The sequence below is a fragment of the Hippocampus zosterae genome, chromosome 18 (assembly GCF_025434085.1).
Source record: "Hippocampus zosterae strain Florida chromosome 18, ASM2543408v3, whole genome shotgun sequence".
NCBI classification, from domain to species: domain Eukaryota; kingdom Metazoa; phylum Chordata; class Actinopteri; order Syngnathiformes; family Syngnathidae; genus Hippocampus; species Hippocampus zosterae.
The window spans coordinates 11757016-11776313 of NC_067468.1; the positions used below are offsets into that span (position 1 = coordinate 11757016).

General features: G+C 43.9%; 1 protein-coding gene across 1 annotated transcript in view; it reads right to left on the reverse strand.

The window, feature by feature from the left end:
• Positions 1-4692: 4692 nt before the first annotated feature.
• Positions 4693-19298, reverse strand: part of pdlim5b (PDZ and LIM domain 5b) — a 29758-nt gene continuing 15152 nt past the window's right edge. The window contains exons 4-13 of the mRNA XM_052051769.1: positions 14291-14321; positions 13334-13842; positions 10744-10892; positions 10596-10623; positions 9022-9173; positions 6363-6543; positions 5911-6091; positions 5651-5771; positions 5465-5580; positions 4693-5033 (exon numbers count right to left, since the gene is read on the reverse strand). Coding sequence (XP_051907729.1) covers positions 4944-5033; positions 5465-5580; positions 5651-5771; positions 5911-6091; positions 6363-6543; positions 9022-9173; positions 10596-10623; positions 10744-10892; positions 13334-13842; positions 14291-14321 — 1558 coding nt within the window. The 3' untranslated portion in view covers positions 4693-4943. The remainder of the gene's footprint in view (positions 5034-5464; positions 5581-5650; positions 5772-5910; positions 6092-6362; positions 6544-9021; positions 9174-10595; positions 10624-10743; positions 10893-13333; positions 13843-14290; positions 14322-19298) is intronic.

The window sequence follows — 19298 nt, forward strand, 5'->3', positions numbered from 1 at the left end:
AGCCATTTTCGGGATGCACATTGAAAGTTATGTTTGGTTAAAAAAAAAAGTCAAATAGTTCGAGTCTGCGAAAGGGAAGGCAAAACCGGTAACGGACAGAACGTTGAGCGCTACTTGAAATAACTCAAGTTGGGTGTTCATGGTATCTGTAAAGCTGAACTTTGTGGCACCGTTCAAGAGTTGAATGTTGGTGCTTGCAGAACAATGTCTTCAATAATTCAAAACTCCAGATTGAACCACAAAATATTTGGGATGGGTTGAGGCTCCTTGCGATGATCCTAAACAGGATAAACGACATCGAAAATGATCATAACAAATCTGATGGAGTCCCAATGCTAACACATACATCAAACTGGATTTTTTTTTTGTGTGTTCGTGGAGGGGGGGTGGGGGGGGGGTTCCAACTAAATTCTACTGTAAACGGGTGTCATGTCGTAAACGTACTGGAAGACATTTTTGACATTCTTCACAGTTATGAGTTATCTCCGTCATAAATCATCACTTGGCTCCGGGCCGCCGCGCGATTTTACCGACGTCAAGTGGCTGTCATGCCCATAAAGCGAAGGGTTAACCTCACACACCGAGACTATTTTAGTGGGGCAGAGATGGAGCGTTTTTATTTTTTATAGCAGAACTTTTGTCTCGGCGCCTTCAATTCGAGGTCTTGACTTGGGCGATCACATTTGATCATTTCGAAAAAGACGATTTCGTTGTCATGTGGTTTCTTTTACAAAGCGCAAATGGTGTCCAGCAGAGTGTCAATTAGCGGGACTCTTTTGGAGGTCAAACACACCTCACTAGTTTATGCCAGAATCTATACCTTCCACTACCGCCGGTGAAAGAAAACGAACACCCGGTCTTTGTTGGATCAATACAGCTTTTAGCTTTGGATATCACTTTCGTCACGATGCCGTCAAAGTGAAACCGCACGAGTGTGTGTTCCAGGGTCGATGTGATATCTGTCAGGAGAGTGCTGACATAATAGTCTTCTTTTTGTGCGTATCATTTTTTTGAATTTACAAAAAAAAAAGGACAGGGAGCTTCCCATCAAATTCAAATGAACACGAGTTATTAAAAGGAGCTCGAGTGTCACGTCCTCCTCAAAGTTCAGAGATTTGGTGTTGAAAAGTTCCCGTGTGGAGCTTCCAGTTTGCTTGTGTGGGTTTTCGCCAGACATTCCAGCTTCTCCCCCACATTTCCCAAAACACATCAATGTGGGAAGTTGAAGTGAACATGGTCTTGAAAATCTTGCTCTCGACATGGTTTCGCTTCCTCAAAGTCTTCACTTGATTTCGACCTACGGCTTCAACTTTTTTTTTGTCAATATCTGTTCAAGACTTGGTTTCTTGACTCTGTCTCTGCCCCTTAAAATCTTGACGCAGCTTGGCCTAATGTGTTCCCGACTCCAAACACGACACTCTTCTGTGTTCATGCATGTTTTCATTCTTCAATTCATTCTCCCACATGTTGTCAAACTTCCAGCAGCTTGAAGTCATTGTTGCCCTTCTTTTTGCTTTTGTTTCTTATCCAGCACTTTGGGAGAAAACAGTCTACTGTTGACTCTTAAATAGCAGATGGCCGGTGCAGGTAACCCATGTGCTTCCTTGCTAATGGGAACCAGAGTGGACTGTGTAACAACACTGTCGGGCTAGATGGTAAAATCCTCAATGAGAATGTTCATAAAAAATGCAAACAATTCCTTTTAAAAGGAAACATTTGTTCCTATGAGCTTCTTAATCTTTGACAATGAAAGCGTTTCAATTCAATGATGCCTCATATGAAGCATTTGCTCCTTAATCTGTCAATCATTCTAGTGACGGATCGATGAGGCCGTCTTGAACAAAAACAGAGGTCAGATTAAAGAGTTGTATCAAAATTACTGGAATTCATACTCAACATTAATTCATCACAGCTACTAAACATTTGCAGCAGTTCTCCTCCCAATCAATGGTCAGTAGTGTGTCAACGCCCATCATTTGCACAAATTAAGGCCTCATTTGAACTATAAATCAAAGAGTGAGTAAGTTCATCAGGCTCGCCATTATTTGCAACAAATCATCTGGGGGTCTATTAGCAGTCCCCCCTTCGGGTGCAGCCCCAGGAGTGCAGAAGTTGACTCGTTCAGAGTCAAATGTGTGTGTGCCATACCCATGATCCACAACTAAGTCCAATATATTAAAAGAAATCTGAATAAACCTAAATTTGTCTCAATTCATATTTATTTATAGTTCTGATCTCGGCCCTTTAAAGTCTTGAAAAAAAAACTGAGAAACCATACAAGTGGAACGGAACACAAGGACTGCAATCCCGAGCAGTCGAACCCGGAAGCAAAACGCCGCATGGCTATCTCAAGCGGTAACGCAAAATCATCTTTTATACTTTCCAATGCAGCCGAACAACCATGAGGTGACAACACTCCAACAAAACAGAACTAAGCATGGACACCTCTGCAATTGCAAGTCGTTACTTCCCAACTTTTGCCCACGTCGTTTAAACGCTACTCCAGCAGGTGTTTGCACCTTCGATTGCGAACAGCAATTAACGGTAAGCGAGAGAGGTAAGCAAACAAAACCTCACGGACACAAAGCAAAGCAGACAAACAAAGCATGCAAGATAATCTTGACGAAATTTGACCTGACAAAGAAAAGCGGACGTAACAAACGTATCTTACCATTTTGGGGTGAGTGATTTCCTACTGAATCAAACCGCAACACCTTTTTTTTTTAAATTAAATAAGTCACGTGAATGGTCACCTGTCGGTGGAAGCCCCGCCCCGTCTTAAAGGCCCAGGTTACTCCAACAGTGGCCACTGGTCTAAACTTGATTTCAAAGGTGTCTACTGGGACAGCTGGGAAACAAATCTCCATAATTGGGATTGTGGAACACAGTTTCTCACAAGAATGTACAAAATTTTTGCTTGGGCTGATTTTGAGACATTTAGCAAAATATAATGGTTAGCCTGCTGCGTATTTCACCGCCATTAATGCAAACACCAGAAAAGCCTAGTGGCCAAAATTGCCAGTCCCTTCAATGATCATGTTAACAACGGTACAGTGTGTCTGAATTTCCTGCACATCTGTATTTGAATCTGCTTACCTGTTGAGTAGTAAATCACAGCATGCATCATTCTGGAATGTGCAAGGGAGCTAGGAGAAAACCAAGATCCAAACCCAGACCAGAACATCTCGACTGGAGGCCAACATGATAACTTTCTCTGTACAGCCTGTCCATCCATTTTCTATACTGCTTTTTCCACATTAGGGTCGCGGCTGTGCCGAACTTTGCGCGTGAGGCAAAGTATACCTGGGATCGGTCGCCAGCCAATCACAGGGCACAGACATACAAAGAAGCATTCAGACTCACTTTCAAATCTATCAACACTTAAGAATCTTTGGTGAACCAAAGACAGAGATGTCTCATACACCCTGGATTAGTCATCATTAGACAAACGTTCACAGTTCACATTGTTATTTAGACAGTGTTTAGAGAAACTAACATACATGTTCTTGGAAGGAAGTCAAGAGTAGCCCTGGAAATTGAGATTCAAACTGAGAACATCAAGAAATGTGAGGCAGACGCATTACCACAATGCAACGTGCTGCCTGCTTTACGTATATATTCAGATGCTTTCAAAATTTCAGTATGATGTAGCAGTTTTTAAATATGTATATGTAAATACATACATTATTTACAGAACACAATTGAAGAGAGTGACAATCAAAACTGGGCTGATTTTTGGATACATCTTGCACGTGTACCTAATGAAAGGGTCGGTAGGTGTCTACATTGACTTGATTTGTGTCTCGTATTAATTTAATATTATTACTCTAACTAACACGAGACTTCACTGATTTGACTGTTACCTCGATTTGACGTCATGTATTCAGACATACATAATGTATTTACCAACATCATCAAACTCACCTTTCCACTGTCTCCTCGGAACAAGCGAGAGCGTCCATTCATGTTTCTGATTACAAATACTGCGAGAATTCTTACCTTATGATTTTCGCTCCAAGAAGGACTAAGTGGTGCGGCACTGTCAACATACACGGATCCCACCTCGCCCTTCGTGTTGTGTAGGTAAGAGTTGTCGGGAGGGAGTCGAGCTGCTGCGTTTTCTTTGCTTCTCCCGGCTGTCAACCGACGTCTTTTTCCTGCTACAACAGCGACAACCTATGGCGACTCGTAAAAGTGCAAGTACACGATCCCCGCAGCGGCCAACGGACACTACGTACACTACACAGTGAGCGCTCTGCCAAACATTCTGCCTTTCCAGATAGTGATTCTCACTTTATGAACTAAATATTTATAGTATAACATGGAGCAGTATCAAAACATATCCAGTCTTGCATAAAACCGTTTTTATTCCCCTCGTGAAAATGGGCAAGGCGCATGTAACGCAGCAGATTCGGGAGGAATATATTACAATTGTTTTATGTAAGTACAAGAAATGAAGGTGGGATTAATTGCTCATCATTTAGGGCAAATCCTACCGTGTTGGTATTACTCAAATGAAGAAATGGGCAATACAAAATATATATTACAAAATAATACTAAAAAAACACAATCATCATGTATTTTATTCAAAATAAATGGTGATTAAATGTTTAGTCTGTCACCAGATGTGCTTTTAACTATACCGTACTGTGCATATACTGCATAATAGCAATGAAATCCTTTTTTTGGGGGGGGACCCCAAAGACTGCATCATATCCTGCTCAGTGGGAAACCAAAATCTTAAAATTGAACCAAGAACCATAAGAGAAGGCTAGCAGACTCCTGAAAAGCATCTATAAATCGTAATAAAGCAGAAAGGGAAAAACAATGGACCCGTTATTATTTAACGAGTATACACATACACGTAAAGTCATTTTTAAATATGGAGCATTTGACTGTCATTATCAATTCAGCTATTGTTAGAAAATTCTGCAGGGGCAGGGTCAGATGTTGACTGTGTGGGCATGTTTCTTGCACAAAGGCTTGTCCTTCTTGGAGAAGAAAGCTTGACCTTCCAGATTGGCAGTGCACACCTGAAGAGAAAGCCACACGTACACACGACACCTCTTTTATTATACATCTCATATTTGGGTTGGAGTTAGCTTCGTAGTTTATTTTCTATTCATCCCGGGCCTGCTGGGGTGTCTTCAGGCAGTAGGCGGGGACACCTTGAACTGGTGGCCACCCAATCGCAGGGCACACACAGTCAAATTTAGAGTGTTCAATCAGCATGCCATACCCAGACAAAACCCACATAGGCACGTCAAGATAATGCAAACTCCACACAGGAAGGCCACAAAAGGAATCTAATCCTGCACCTCTGCACTGTGAGGCGGATGTGCTAACCAGTTGACCACTGTGCGGCCACGATATATGTATGGATGTACATACATATGGTTATCTATAGACGTACAGTATATTCGGGTGGGCTTTCGGAGGAATTCCAAAAATGTCCGGTACCTACCGCGCACACAAAGCAGGTGTCATGCCAGGTGAATCCTAAAGCCTCCAAGAACTTGTCCCCTGCCTCGATGGGGAAGTCACAGCCGTGGCAGTTTGTGCCAAACAGTTTGTAGTAGTCTGTGGATAGTAACAAAGGGTCAAAATGGATACAAACGCAGCATGCCATGTATGTAGGTACTGTATGTACCCATTTCACAGTATGGCTGCCCATCCTCCATGTGGAACATGTTGCCCCGAATTGGCTGCTGGCAAGCTGAACAGACAAAACAGGACACGTGCCAGGTTTGCTTCAAGGCGTTCATGATCTCCTGTGAACCAAGACAGGAGGAAAAAGTTTGAAAGAATCACCCGAGCAAAGGACGCGTTTTGAAGTCATTTGAATCATTTTAACAACACTTCCTTGACACCAATTACTAATTTCCAAGTAGATCCAATCAAGAAGCTCACCCCCAGGATCTTCTGCTGGCACAGGGCACAAGTGGGAGCAAAGAACTGCTCGTAGCAGTGCTCACAGTACACCTGGCCCTTCTCCTCCACAAATCCGCGGTCTGCCAGTGAGGAGCGGCAGTGAGCGCAGTTAAACTCCTCGGGGTGCCAGGACATGCCCATGGCTACGAGGAAGGGGCCCCTATTAGCAAACGGGGAAAACGTTAGCCCCAAACATGTCAACCAGATGTGTCAAAAAAGTTGCAGGACTAGTGACATCAACGATAAACTTCCATGTCAGTACTTGCCACGAGCATCTGACACTTCCTTGCAGTCTCACTGCATCGCAGCTTTTGTAAGTCGTACATATCTGCTTTTATATCGCAGATATTTTTTTTCGCTACGTTATAGATAATCTGATCCAGAACTTTTCTGACACTGAACTGTTTTACTGTCAATACGTTCATAACTACCTGATAACATTGTTGCACTTGTTGCACATGGGGGTGCGCGTTCCGGCTGGAATGTGCTCGGCTCTCTGCACCACTGAGTTCAGGTCCTGGGGGTGCGGCTGCGGGATAGGCCGGTCCGGGCCTTTGGGAGGGGGGTTGGTCACCTTGCCAAACGAAGGGGCTACGGCGACTTTGGAGAAGCCTAAAACAAGGACGACGATGAGTAAACTAATACGACAACTTCATCCACATCTTTGGGGATGGAGCTTAGTGTGGTTAGGGGTTAAATTTGTGTTATCAGAAAAAAAAGGGAATCGTTTGACAATCTCCCGTTTTCTTTTCTTTGCATGATTCATGAGACATCTGGACCTCGCGGAGCAAACCCCACCCACCGCAGAAACAAGAGGCTAAAAAACATCGCGGCAGTCAGTGGTGCACACCTGCAAAAATAACGTCTCGGCTCAAAACAAATGCAAGGGATGCACTCCGCTCCCTCTCCTCTTTCCGCGAGCAAAAACATTTCCAGGATGGATGCGGCTGTTTTTCTGCCCTCGCACAAAGAGCTGGAGGGAAACATGACGAGACCCACCGCTGACAAAGAGCATTATGAGAAACCGTTTGAGAAGTCAAATAAGGGTTGCCGAAGCTTCCTTCCGGGAGTGGAGGGGCGCAAAGAATTAGTGAATTTAAAAAGAAAAGTATAAATTTGTTATTCTGGGAGTGGGCGAGATAACAACAAACAAAGTTGGTCTCTAAGAAGGATTTCAACAAACTTGAGTGACACAAATTACTACTTTCCTATTTTGCCAGAACTTTGGCACCATTTTGTGGCATTTTCAGAAAATAAAACTACAAAAGATGCTAAAAGATTTTTTTTTTAGCAACTAGCTGAGGTAAGTTTCCCTCTTTGGTTTCCCAAAGAGCCCAACGTTTTGGGAAAACAAAAACAAGAAGCCCCCCCTCCACCCACAATAAATTCCAAAATCAAGAAAAATCGAATTTGTTCGATCCAGCATTTGCAGATTATCCAAATTAATCAACATAAAAATAGCAAGCAAATTTGCAATTTCTATCTGTAATGTGAGCACTAAAATGACTTTGGTAACTATAATTTTCGGCGAGCAACATATTTCCCTTCAATTCCTTTAAAAAAAAAAAAACATCCCGACAGTGTGGTGATGAATGTGTCAAAGTACGCGACGATTGAGGTATCAGAAGTGGCACGGTTACTTTGAACAGCATCTCCATGCCGAATGCGCACCGCTGGGGGGGAAATTAGATTTCACCGAGGGGGTTCTTATTTTTGACAAAAGTTGCTATGCTGAGAATGTAAAAGGCACGGGGTGGGAGGGAAGCCACTGGTGTCACCGCAGTCAGGCTGCGTGAGAGAGATAAGAAGCGAGAAGTCAGCGGGAGACCACAACAAAACCGAATCACAGCAGGAGTCGCCGTCTTTGTCTGCAGCACTCAAAAGTATCTCGGTTTGATTACAGCTGCATTTTTTTTTTAACGAAAGGATTATTAGGCTTATTCCGAAACACGTTTGAAGTGTTAGCATCTGGTATTAGACGTTCATTCAGCAACTCATCTGCATTCTGACTGAACTACTACTTTACTCACATTTTCCAATGAGTGACAAAGAAGACGACCTTAGGCAAGGCCGAATAAGACTGATGGGGTTAGAAAGAAATGACACACCCTCACTGATACGCAGTCTGCAGATGCCTGAATTTTGCCAGTAGGTGACGTTATTCATTCAAGAACAAAGACGTGGCTTTTTTGAAAAAATTAAAGACTATCAAATGGCACCAAGACCAAAAAAAAATCCTAATTTGGATACTCACCTTCCTTTAATATAAAAAAGAGCTATAAATTGAGGACCCAGAAACTAAAATGTTTTTCCAAAAACAAAATAATTAAAAAAAAAGATTTTTTTTACTAAGCCAAACTGCTGCAAGTAAAAAAAAATCATCAGGAAGTTTGTTATGCAAGAAAGAAATCAAATAAAACCAGCAGAAGTCATGAAATATTCATCTTAATTATGCGCTCATAAAATGCAAGCTAATGAGCAATACAAACAAGAGCTTAGCGCTATGCCTCGCACCACTCTTACGGAGTCAAATTGGAGGTGCATGTGTTAAACTGGCAAAGTGAGACAAAAGAGTCCCTGGCGGTGGCCTCCCTCAGGTACATTTCAGCAGCCACTCCACAAGTGGCCTCTATGGAAGCATGTTGCTCACTTCATGATGCTCAGCTGTTACTTTTCATCAAGCGGTGGACAAACAACACGTTCTTCATTTCACAACGTATGAACTAAAAGACATCTGGAGGGAGGTCAATAATCTAACCTCATTAGCAGAACACCTCTGAGGTTTATTTTTTTTTAATCGAGCCGATAATTTTTCAGTGGCTAAGCTTTGGGAAGAAAACCTGCAAGGAATTTTATGGCCGAGCGGTTTGGAGGTACGACGGCGCCCTCTGTGGGAAAGAAGGCGTTACTGCATTTTGTTTTGTCGAGAGGAGTGGTTCTCGGTTTTTTTTTCACGTTTTATTGATTGAAAAAAACGAAATACACACACACACACACGCGCGCGCGCGCACACACACATTTTCAATAATAATAATAAATTTTAAAAAGCCGAACCTCAATAAGGGGTCAGGAAACAGTGGTATAAAGTACCTGATGGGCCCCCAGGCTTGTTTTGGGCCGCGGGGCTCTTGAACGCAGAGGGAGCCACCATAACGTTGCCGTTCCGAGGAGGCGTAACTTTGGAATATGTTTTGGCTGCAGGCAAGGTGTGCATACTGGGAGAGGTTTCATCCACGGTATCACTAGGGAATAAATACAGAGTTGGAATAAATCATGTTGTACATACTCCTGCATGCAAAGTGTTTACGTTTTGGTAGAGAATATTTTTCCCAACAAAATACTGCTACTGATTCCTGCTTTCATTATTCCTGATCTCTGTCGGGAAAAAAAGCACCGAATACTGTCAGGCAGATAAGTCATGTCCTGTTAAAATTGATGCCTTTATACATTTAATGCCATATTAAAAAAAAAACAACAAAAAAACCTACATAGACAGGAGTAGGAAAACTACACCCCCCTGTTGAAATGCCAGGTTTTACGTTTATTAAAAAACGAGATACAAATAAATAATTTCCAAACGTTTTCCATTACTAATGCCAGTACAATACTTAATTGATTTTTTAAAAACTTTTGAGTTAAAATTTTGACTTAAAAATGTCTCCCTTGCAATTTCTTATGAATAGTGGAGTGTTACTAAAATAAAATACCTTCCTAATTAAGCGTCATCATTTGGTCCGTCAAGTCAATTGGAATCATGCCATTTGAAAATCCGACTGTGCCTGTCATATGAAAAATGCCTTGTAACCCCCCCCCCAAAAAAAAATCAGTCTCACTATATATAATGTCAATATTAAATATGGAGTCATTCATATTCCTGAAGGACTAAAAGATGAAACAAAGACAAATAAGAAAGAGTAAAGGTTTATTGAGATGAATTCATCAAGAATTAACAGACGGAGTAGAAACAGGATTCAGAAAAATTAAGTAAGAGGGTATAGAAAGTGTGAAGGAGAAAAAGAGCCTCACAAACAACATTTCCCAGAATACACAGTTAAGTCTTATGCATAATAAGAATTGGGTCTTTAGGGATCCTTTGTGTGAGTTTGAGAATCATTCTCTCACGTACATATGCAGTATTATACACAGGAAAAAAAAAAATAGACAACAGCGCCAAGTGTTCCGGCTACACGTTTAGCACCTTTGCGGAGACGCCCTGATGCCAATCCCTGAGCTTGTTGTACTTGTGCTCTACAACTTCTGGGTCCAACTTGGTGGCCCTGAGTCATACCATCACACAGAAATAAAAGACAAGAGAAGAGAGGAGACAGATTGGCAAGTGAAGCGAGCGAAACCAAAGAGGAGGCGAGGCAGGGACAGAACAGAAAATGACATCAGCGGCGTGACTCTTGCCTGTGATCTGTGCTGATTTTGGCAAATTCCACTTAATTGCTCACATTTTCAGTCAGTGACATACTTATGGCTTTGGCAGTCAGCTCTGAGGAGCATTCCGATTAAACATCTTAAGACAACACTCTGTCAACTTCCAGAGGGATTTCTCCAAAACTCAATTAAGATTGTAATTTAAAATGAATAATTTAGTCAAGATGCATTTGGAGTCACCATGAGTTTGGGGTATACGAGGATGAGGACAAAAATGCACTTACTTCTTCCCGTTGTTCTCCGGCGCTTCCTCTGGAAAATAACAACAGAAAATCTTTTATTATCGTATATTATATTTTTTATTCTTATATTTAGAGCCAAGCTTATGTGTGATTTGAAATGTATACACAAAAAAAAAGTTCACGCACTCACCATTTTCAGTGCCGGTGAGCTGGGCCAGGATCCGGAAGGAGCGGGACTGGCTGGTTCCGGCCCTCGGGTGCCAGTCTTCCGTGTCCTCAATTAGTCGCTTCTTGCTGGCTTCACTAAGTGCCGAGGCGTGATACGTGTCGGACTCTTTCCTGCGTGTTGATTACAATGTTGTGTTAGGTCACTGGGCCATTTTACGATTGAGCAGACGATTTAATAATAAGTATCGGCGATGTGCCCATTTCCACCACAAGATGGTGCTCATGCGCTTTGTAATATGTGCCTTCACCCTTCACTCCAGAAGCAAATGTACACCTGCACTCTGAAGTGAGATGCAAGACGAGATCTGTACGAAAGGTTAACCAATCTCGGTTTTAGACCGAATTTCAACACTTGTTTCTTTTGTGGCGTTCTCGCTTTGAATCTCTGCTCAGGTCTTTTTTGTGGAGTAAGCGTGTTCCCACCTGGGGTGAGTTTTCACCAGGCACTTGCTCCCACATTCTCCACAAAAACATGCGAAGGGTTTACATGCACGCAGTCCGTTTAAAAAAAGTTGACGTGTGTCCGATGAATCAAAGCCACGACACGTCTGGCTGTCTAAACAGAAGCAGTGATTGCGCGGGCCCTGAATAAACACGACGCTAACAGAAACAGACAGAGCCAGTGGTGAGCTTGTCAACACGCCTGGCTGCACTATACAGACAAGAACATATCAAAGATGCACGCGGCGATCTGAGAAGCACGCACACTCGTTTTCATGGCATGGAAATGGGTGAATTTATGGGCCCTCATATTAGAAGTCAATTTTCTGAAGATAATAACCAACAATGATTCCGAAAAGGCCTTGTGGCGTTCCCTTGTGATGTTTTCATCATTGTTGATGAATAACTATGATGGATACCCGTCAATCTATCCACCTATCAAACAGACTCTGTATTAGACTTTGACATCAGTACCCGCAAGTCTGCACATAAACACACACACACTCACACTCAAAAAAAGAGTGCAAACACACTGTTGTTAATCATAAACCACAGCAATGTGCATTCGGTTACTGTAGGAGATAAATGATCATTCACAGGACTGACTTGTCTGAATCTCCTCCCACCTGTGGGCAAAAAAAAAAAAAAAAAAGACAACATTGGGAAGGACTGATGCCAAGTCGGAGTATGGGTAAGTGTATTTGAGTAAAGAAAAAAAAAAGCCCTTCTGAGAAAATGTGGACATAGAAAAAACACAACATGCACACGTGCAGCAACAAGTTGTGCTTCAAATAAATCAAGTGATGGATGGATGGAGCAACTTGGTTGTTTCAATGTGGATACGCACAGATGTTTTTAAAAAAAAAGTATTTGTGGGGGGGTTTGCCCCCTCAAAGTGTCCCCAATTAAAAGCTGTGGTCATTGTCATTTAGTGAGATGGTCCTTAACCTCTTGTAGAAAGTCTTCGCTACTACATCACCTCCATATTCTGGAGTATTTTTCCAATATTCTAACTAATATCATCTGACAGAACGATTGGGGGGAGGAGGTGTTCTTCACAGATTGCACACAGATATAATTTATCAGGGGAGTATTAAGCCCACTGCATATGAAGCAGAGTCCAGTGGCTCCAGAAAAAAGAAACTAAGCTGCCAAGATTGTGCTGCAGCGGTGAGGTAGCGTCAAGTTCACACTGTGTTCTACTGCCAAGACCTACACCCTTGCAGAATACTTCAACAAGATGTGCCATTGTGCCTTGTGTAAAAGCGCCGGTGATGATTGATGCGTTTGAAAAAAAGGGGGGGGGGGGAATACGAGGGCGTGACTGACGACAAAATGGAGTGGAATGTTTCATTTTCTCCGGTAGCATAATGTGCAGCCTCGGTGAACCGCAGCTGTCTCTGAAACCGCCGACTAAAGCGCACTTAAACGGCGTACGTACGTATCAATTTTTAACTTAACCAATTTTTATGATCCACATGACAAGGAAAACATTTACTGTGTATGCTTTACTGTTCGTTAAGTTTGCGGTGTGCTGGTGATGACCGACATGGCACACCACGAAAACATTGAACGCATGTCATCGGGACGAGAGTGACCCGTGAGCGGCAGCAATGGTGCCACAAGGCATCCAGACAGCCAGAAAATACGGAGATCAAGAAAGTTTTTGCCTTGAAGAAAAAAAAAAATCAAATATGCTAGGCTAACAGCTAGCCGACTAGCTACCGAGATTGCAGATGCAAATTATTCTCGTGGTCTATTTCATTGTGGTAAAACACTTTTGAGACATGGCATACGTACAACACAATCTGCTGCTTTTCTATTTGTGACTGTGAACAGCGCGAGTTATTTTCAGTTCCGTTTCACGTCAGAATCAGAGAGTCTGTGACACCATACCTAAAATACAATATCTGGTGTTTGTCCAAAGCAAGGGATGTGTTGATATCTTCCCATTTATCTGGTGGCCTGACAGTGTCATACTGGCCCAGGGCCATCGGGCCACAATTAATGTCGGATCCTGCCGACTACGATGGGATTGTCAGTCCAGACAGTTTGTCGCTGTGTACCAACAAACGGGAGAACACAATGAGGTTCTGGATGATGGTACCTACCCATTGAACTGGTCGGACAGCCCCTGGCTCTCCAGGAGGCCTCGCCTTTGCCCCATGGCCACTTCGCAGGCGTTGTTGTTGGAGTACAGATTGATGGGGGAGTTATAGACGGACGGCTGCGGCACAGAGGGGTGGGACGAAGGGGCCGTCACTCTGGCTGGAGAAGATGAATTGGACGAGAGGGAGGACGGGGAGCTGATAGTGGAGCGAGCGGGACTAGCTTGGGGAGTCGGGAACGAGTCTGGGGTGGTGAGGGTGGATTTAATTGGGAAAGGGGGGTGCGGCGGTTGAGCGAGAGGCTGAGCTGGCGTGAAAGCCGACGATTCCGAGGGGATGAAGGCCACTTTTGGGGCGGAGGAAAGAGCCGGCGAGCCTCTGTCGCCCCCAAATGGCCGGGGTGTCTTGTTGTACGCGGGAGCGGCCTGACTTGACAGGTTTGTGTATGTGGCGGTCGGAGCTGTGTGGGTGATTGGGACGGGCTTAATGATTTCTTGAGGTTCAACCGGCATCTAGGTGGAGACACACGACATGCAGCATACGCACACATATCAAAGAAAACTGCTGTGATGCTTGTCAAGAAGCATTCAAAGGCAAACGTCATATCAAACTCAGAAGCTGTGATCATATTTAAAGGAGACATATAGAAACGTGATTTTAAAAAAATAATAAATCAGCTCATATCTAAATAGTTCCAAGTAGATTTCATTTCTATTTCTGTAAATGTATCGGGTAGATCCTCAAATATTCTGGGCGAGGATCCAGAGACCCCTTCAAGCGACAACTGACGAATGATACAAACGCATAATATGTCTCCTTTGAATACAGACATGCTTATGACACAGCACAATGTGGCCCCTGCAGGGTCAGTGGAGCATGCGAAGCACACCGACATAAACTCAGAAGGGCAAATGTTTGCAGGGCATGAAGAGGAAGTTAGGCAAATATTTGACGCCATACCTTAGACCCACTATTGGCAGCACTTGAGGCTCTGTGAAGACAGAAACAATAAGACGTTAAAAAAATGCATTCGTAGTCTGATTTGAAATACAGGCGTTACTTGAGATATACCGATTGACACGTTTTCTAAGATTCGCTCCCCCGATGTGCTTTGAATTGAGAGTAAAAATTTGAGATATGAGCACTGTATGGTGACAGTGAGGAGTGGATTGGGGAGTTTCGACTGACACCATTTACATTCTGTAGTATACTGCCCCCTGGTGGCCAAAGCCTAGTCTCCAGAAGGAGCAACACAATGTCTTTTAAAGAAAAAAATAATGTGACACAAAACAATCTAGCTCTTCATCCATTCATTTTCAACAGCGGTTATCCAGACTACAACCTGAACTGGTCGCCAGTTAGTCGCGGGGCAAATATCCAGACGTACAACCATTTACACTCCGATGCTGAACTCACGCTTCCCGCACACAATTCAGGCGAGAGTACCGCGACACAATTGGCGACTCAATTTAATTCTTTATCATCTGTTTACTTCTGTCATAAAAGAAAAAGTTACAAATATTTTTGTTGTTGTCATTTAGGAAGCTGCAATGGATTAACAGTATTTCCATTCCTTCCTACAGGGAAAGACGATAAGATCGAAGTGTTTTGACTTACGAACACGGCCATGGAACGAATTCAAGTTGTATCTCAAGGCACCACTCTCCTGCTTTTTTGTGTTTGTCTTTTTTTTTTTCTTGGGGGTTGATGGTACATTGATGAGCATAAATAACCTTGGCGAAACCATGGTCAAATCCCATACTATAATTAAAAATCAGGCTCATTTTTGTCTCAATGATCACATAGGACCAAATTAACCAATGCTTTGGAACCTGGAAACAGCAACAAGGTGACTAAGCGAGGCTTTTCCCCATCCTTTGAAAGCTCCTCCTCCCTCCCACGCTGCCATATTAGGAAAACAGTCAACAGTCTCATGCATTTCCGTTACGGCGCTGGCTTATTAGCGAGCCCCGCCCTCGCGGCCAGATGTCCATGTCGTCGGCGTGGGTACGTCCACTTGCTGTTTCCACTTAGCAGGTCATATAGACCAAGCTTATTTTCCAGCGTACTTACGGGGCGACATCACACCGGGCTAAAGAAAACAGCAAAGGGCGTCAAGATCAAACGGCGCATTCCATTCGGAAGATGAGGTGTGTGTGTGTGTGTGTGAGTGACATCAGCGTCCCAGAGTGGCGCGGCAGGGCCGGGCGGTTTCACACCCTATCTGTCTTTTTTCAGCGCAAACTGAAAAAACACCAGTCGGGGTGGTCCCGGCGAACATCTGCTCAACCAAGCCGCCTCTGCGTTTTGTCTCCTTGACTTGACGGCTTTTGGACCGAGTATCTACATGGACGTAGAATATTTTGGGAAAGGAGATGGATCCGCGTGTGTGGAAATAGGCGCTCATGACCTTATTTGATAATGGATCGTGGCTATCAAAATACACAGGCTATCACGTGTTCTGGTGCAAAACCTGATCATTTGTGACGGGTAGGAATTCTCCCAAGAAATTTCACATCAAATTTGGATGATTACTCAATAGGGGGCGCCGTAAGGTGTAATGATCAATTGTTCTCGACGGCCCCTTGAAATATGTTTCCAACCGTGTGCCATGAATGGACTACTTGCTGTTACCGCAGTTGTTCAGGAAAACGTATCCCTGCCTAAATAGGTCCGTATGTCACTCCATGTGGGGGGGCACGACAGCTAAGAGACGTTAAGTGGTCCCCCTCCCGTCAACCTTGACTTCCCTGAGAACCAACTTCGTCACGCGCACACACACGGGCAAATAGATATCCCACACTGTGGAAGGCGAAGAGAAGGAATGAGGGTTAAGGCAGCGTTTCCATCCCGTCTGCTTCTCATCGAGAGCCAAGAGAAACAGTCGGACATGTGGCACTTGACTGAGTGATGGAAATGGCGAGCGCAGGCGCAACCCGAGTTGATAGCCGACTGATTGGAGCGGAACCTCGCGTAGCTCTGACTTCAAACATCTGCCACTGTCGATTAGGTTCCATTAACCGGCCAATTTTTTTTTTTTTTCCTTCGTGAAAGCGTGGCCGCGTACGCGGGGGGCCCAACTACTGGAGGATTCACACATGCTTGCCATGTCAGGCACGGTTTTCATTCGTCGCAAATCTTCCTCAACGAGATCCAGCTTTCGGTATTTGGAGTGAACGATGAATGTTTAAGGTGCGGTGGGAGATCGTGTCAAAAAGGGAGAAGTCCCAAATGGGACAGTTTGTCTTCCGACAGCGTGAGTGATAACCGTGAAGCAAGCTGCAACACATCACCAAAAGAACAACGCGATTTATATTGCGGGGGCCAAACTGGTTGACCAATAGGAGAATTCGATAGGTGGGAGTTTTTTGGGGGGGGGGGTTTTCACGACTGGATGGGCTCCCGTCCCCCTCATTCTTGTCTTCTGACCACCACGCCACATGCGGCAGAGGCAGCCAGGAGTCAGTGGGGGCTTCAGGCATCAACTCCTCCCTCGGTTGTAACCGTGGCCAAGCCATCTCCGTCGCGCCGCACGAATACGTGCGCGCGTTCAACCCGCAGCTGCGTGCCTTTCATTTGTCATTCAAATAAGTGGCTAGCAGCCTCCAAGGCATTAAGCGGTGTGGATGGAGCTATCAATTCCAAGAATGGTACGATCCTTCTGATTCCAGATCAGAAGCGGAATCATATCGCGGCATATACTCCTGCTACACGACGCAAAATGAGCAGCACGGCCGCTTGGCCCATTGGCAGACAGAATCCTGACGGCGGTTAATAAATCAGCTTCCACATCTGTTTGCGTGCGCAATCGACTGCAGGCCCCCGTTCTTGAATGGGCAAACCTTCAGTCAAACAGGCCCGTGGCGTTTCAAGCCTTAAGGTTTGGGAAAAAGACAAAAAAATGGTTGGATCACCGCGCATGCTCTGCAGATCAGTATTATCTGTCCAAACCAGGTGTTGCCAAATGCAACCTTCGGGGTGTTTCTTTACAGCGTGTTGCATAGTTTCAATGACAATAAATAAACAGCAATTATCATTCTTTCCTAAGGCCGCTTCCCACAACTGCATTGTGTAACTCAAGTGTCGGGCTGCTCCGGGGGTCAAGCTTCTTTCCATCAGCGAACAAAAAGCGTGGCCATTAAAGTTCAGCGTAAACCTCAGATCATATCAAAGTATAAAATCGAAGGATCGTGCTTCCTGAAGAGTTTGTTGGGGCCAAATCGCACTCTCAATAAACACACGTAAAATACTTAATTTGCGGGTTTTGTCGGTTATTTTCCTGAGGTGAGTTGGCTTGTTGTTAGCAGCACAAGTCATCTGTTCCTGTTGGATATGATCATTTTCTGATAAAGTACCGATAGCTGCACAAAATAAAGCGTCATAAATTTGTCAGTATAGTTCAAAGAGTAGTGGCACATTTTTAACTCATTCAGTCCAAGCCAATTCTAGCCCAAGTCTGAAAAGACGTGTAAAAACGTCTTTGGGAGTGAATGAGCTAATATTGTTTGCTTTCTCACAACGGTGATTTTAAGAGAAGGCGTTGCTTTAAGGTTTCATTTAGGAACCCCAGTGGTGGTGGTTACATGATCCGTTTGGAAAAGGGCATAGGTAAACACGTCTCAAGGCTGACGTGTGTACCTCTGGAGACTTACAGCCCGGGACTACATTTTTTCTCACATCAATCATCTTTTGGCACTTTGTAGGGATATTATCACAAATCCAAAAGTCTTATGTGGGAGCCCTAAAGATCCTAAATCACATTGGGAGGATATAGCGGGAGAAAGTCGAGCTTGACAAAATAGCATTTTCTTCTCAGACAATTTAATGACACCCAAATGAAACGCTGGAAACCGTGCGAGAAGTCTAAAGACAGCCTTGTGTATATATTTGGAGACCTGTACTCTGTCAACACAATATTTCGTGCACCCGTTGCCTAAAGAAGATTACATGCAGCTGCGGCATGGAGCTATTTTAAGATCATTTTTCCCACCATTAAGTGACGAGGCTCTTTACTGATTCCATCTGCTGATAGAACACCGGGGCAATGCGAACCTAGCTCTAATTTTCTTTTTCTGTCGTCACCTTGAATGTTTTTACTGCGTTTGGCACAAATAAATCGCTCATGAATGTGAGCCATTTGTGTTTGTTAGCTAGCCATCATCCAGGACACCTCCCACTGTTGGAATGTGTAATTTGGTGGTTAAAACAAATCACAAAACTCACAACAGCATGGTGGCTAATAAAGTCGTGCCAATGAATGTTAAAGGGAACACGTTATGGAAAAGTTCGCTTTCTAATGGTGTATAAAAACAGTATTTGGGTCGCTGTTCAACGTATTAGCGAAATTGTGATTTCGCATTTCGGCTAATGTACATAATACGGCGCACACGCAAAGTTTGCCAACAGCTAGCTTAGGAGAAGAGCCGCCATTTCAAAGCTATGGTCTTGACTACATTGTGTGAAACACTACATCAAAGCCAAAAACTACTGAAACCGGCGCTGCATTGAGTTTTGTTGGAAGAGCAGTTAGCCAACAGCGCTATCAGTTTTTGTTTCTGATAAGCGGCACAAATCAAAAATCAGTGGCGGTTTCTGGTATGTTTAATATGTGTTGCCACACAGGGTGGCATTACGAGGGCAGACTCAACTAGTAGCCACCTCCTAGCGCCGCTAGAAAAAGGGGAGGGCAGAGCAGTGGTTCATTTGCCGACGTTGATGGCTTTGTAACATGCCCGATCAGAGAGAGTGGCTAAAATCACTGTTAAAATATCGGGGTGGAGACGCTGTTTTCTTTTCCGCCTAACTTGAGCCAGATCCGACTGAAAGGAGTTGCTCACGCGGTGGATCACAGACTTAAAAAGTTTTCGTGTATTCCAGGATTCTTCCTTTTCCTAATGGGCAGAGCAGAGGAACGCTTCTCAGCGTGACTTGACATAAACCAAAGCTGAAGCCTGAGCTGATGACTTCA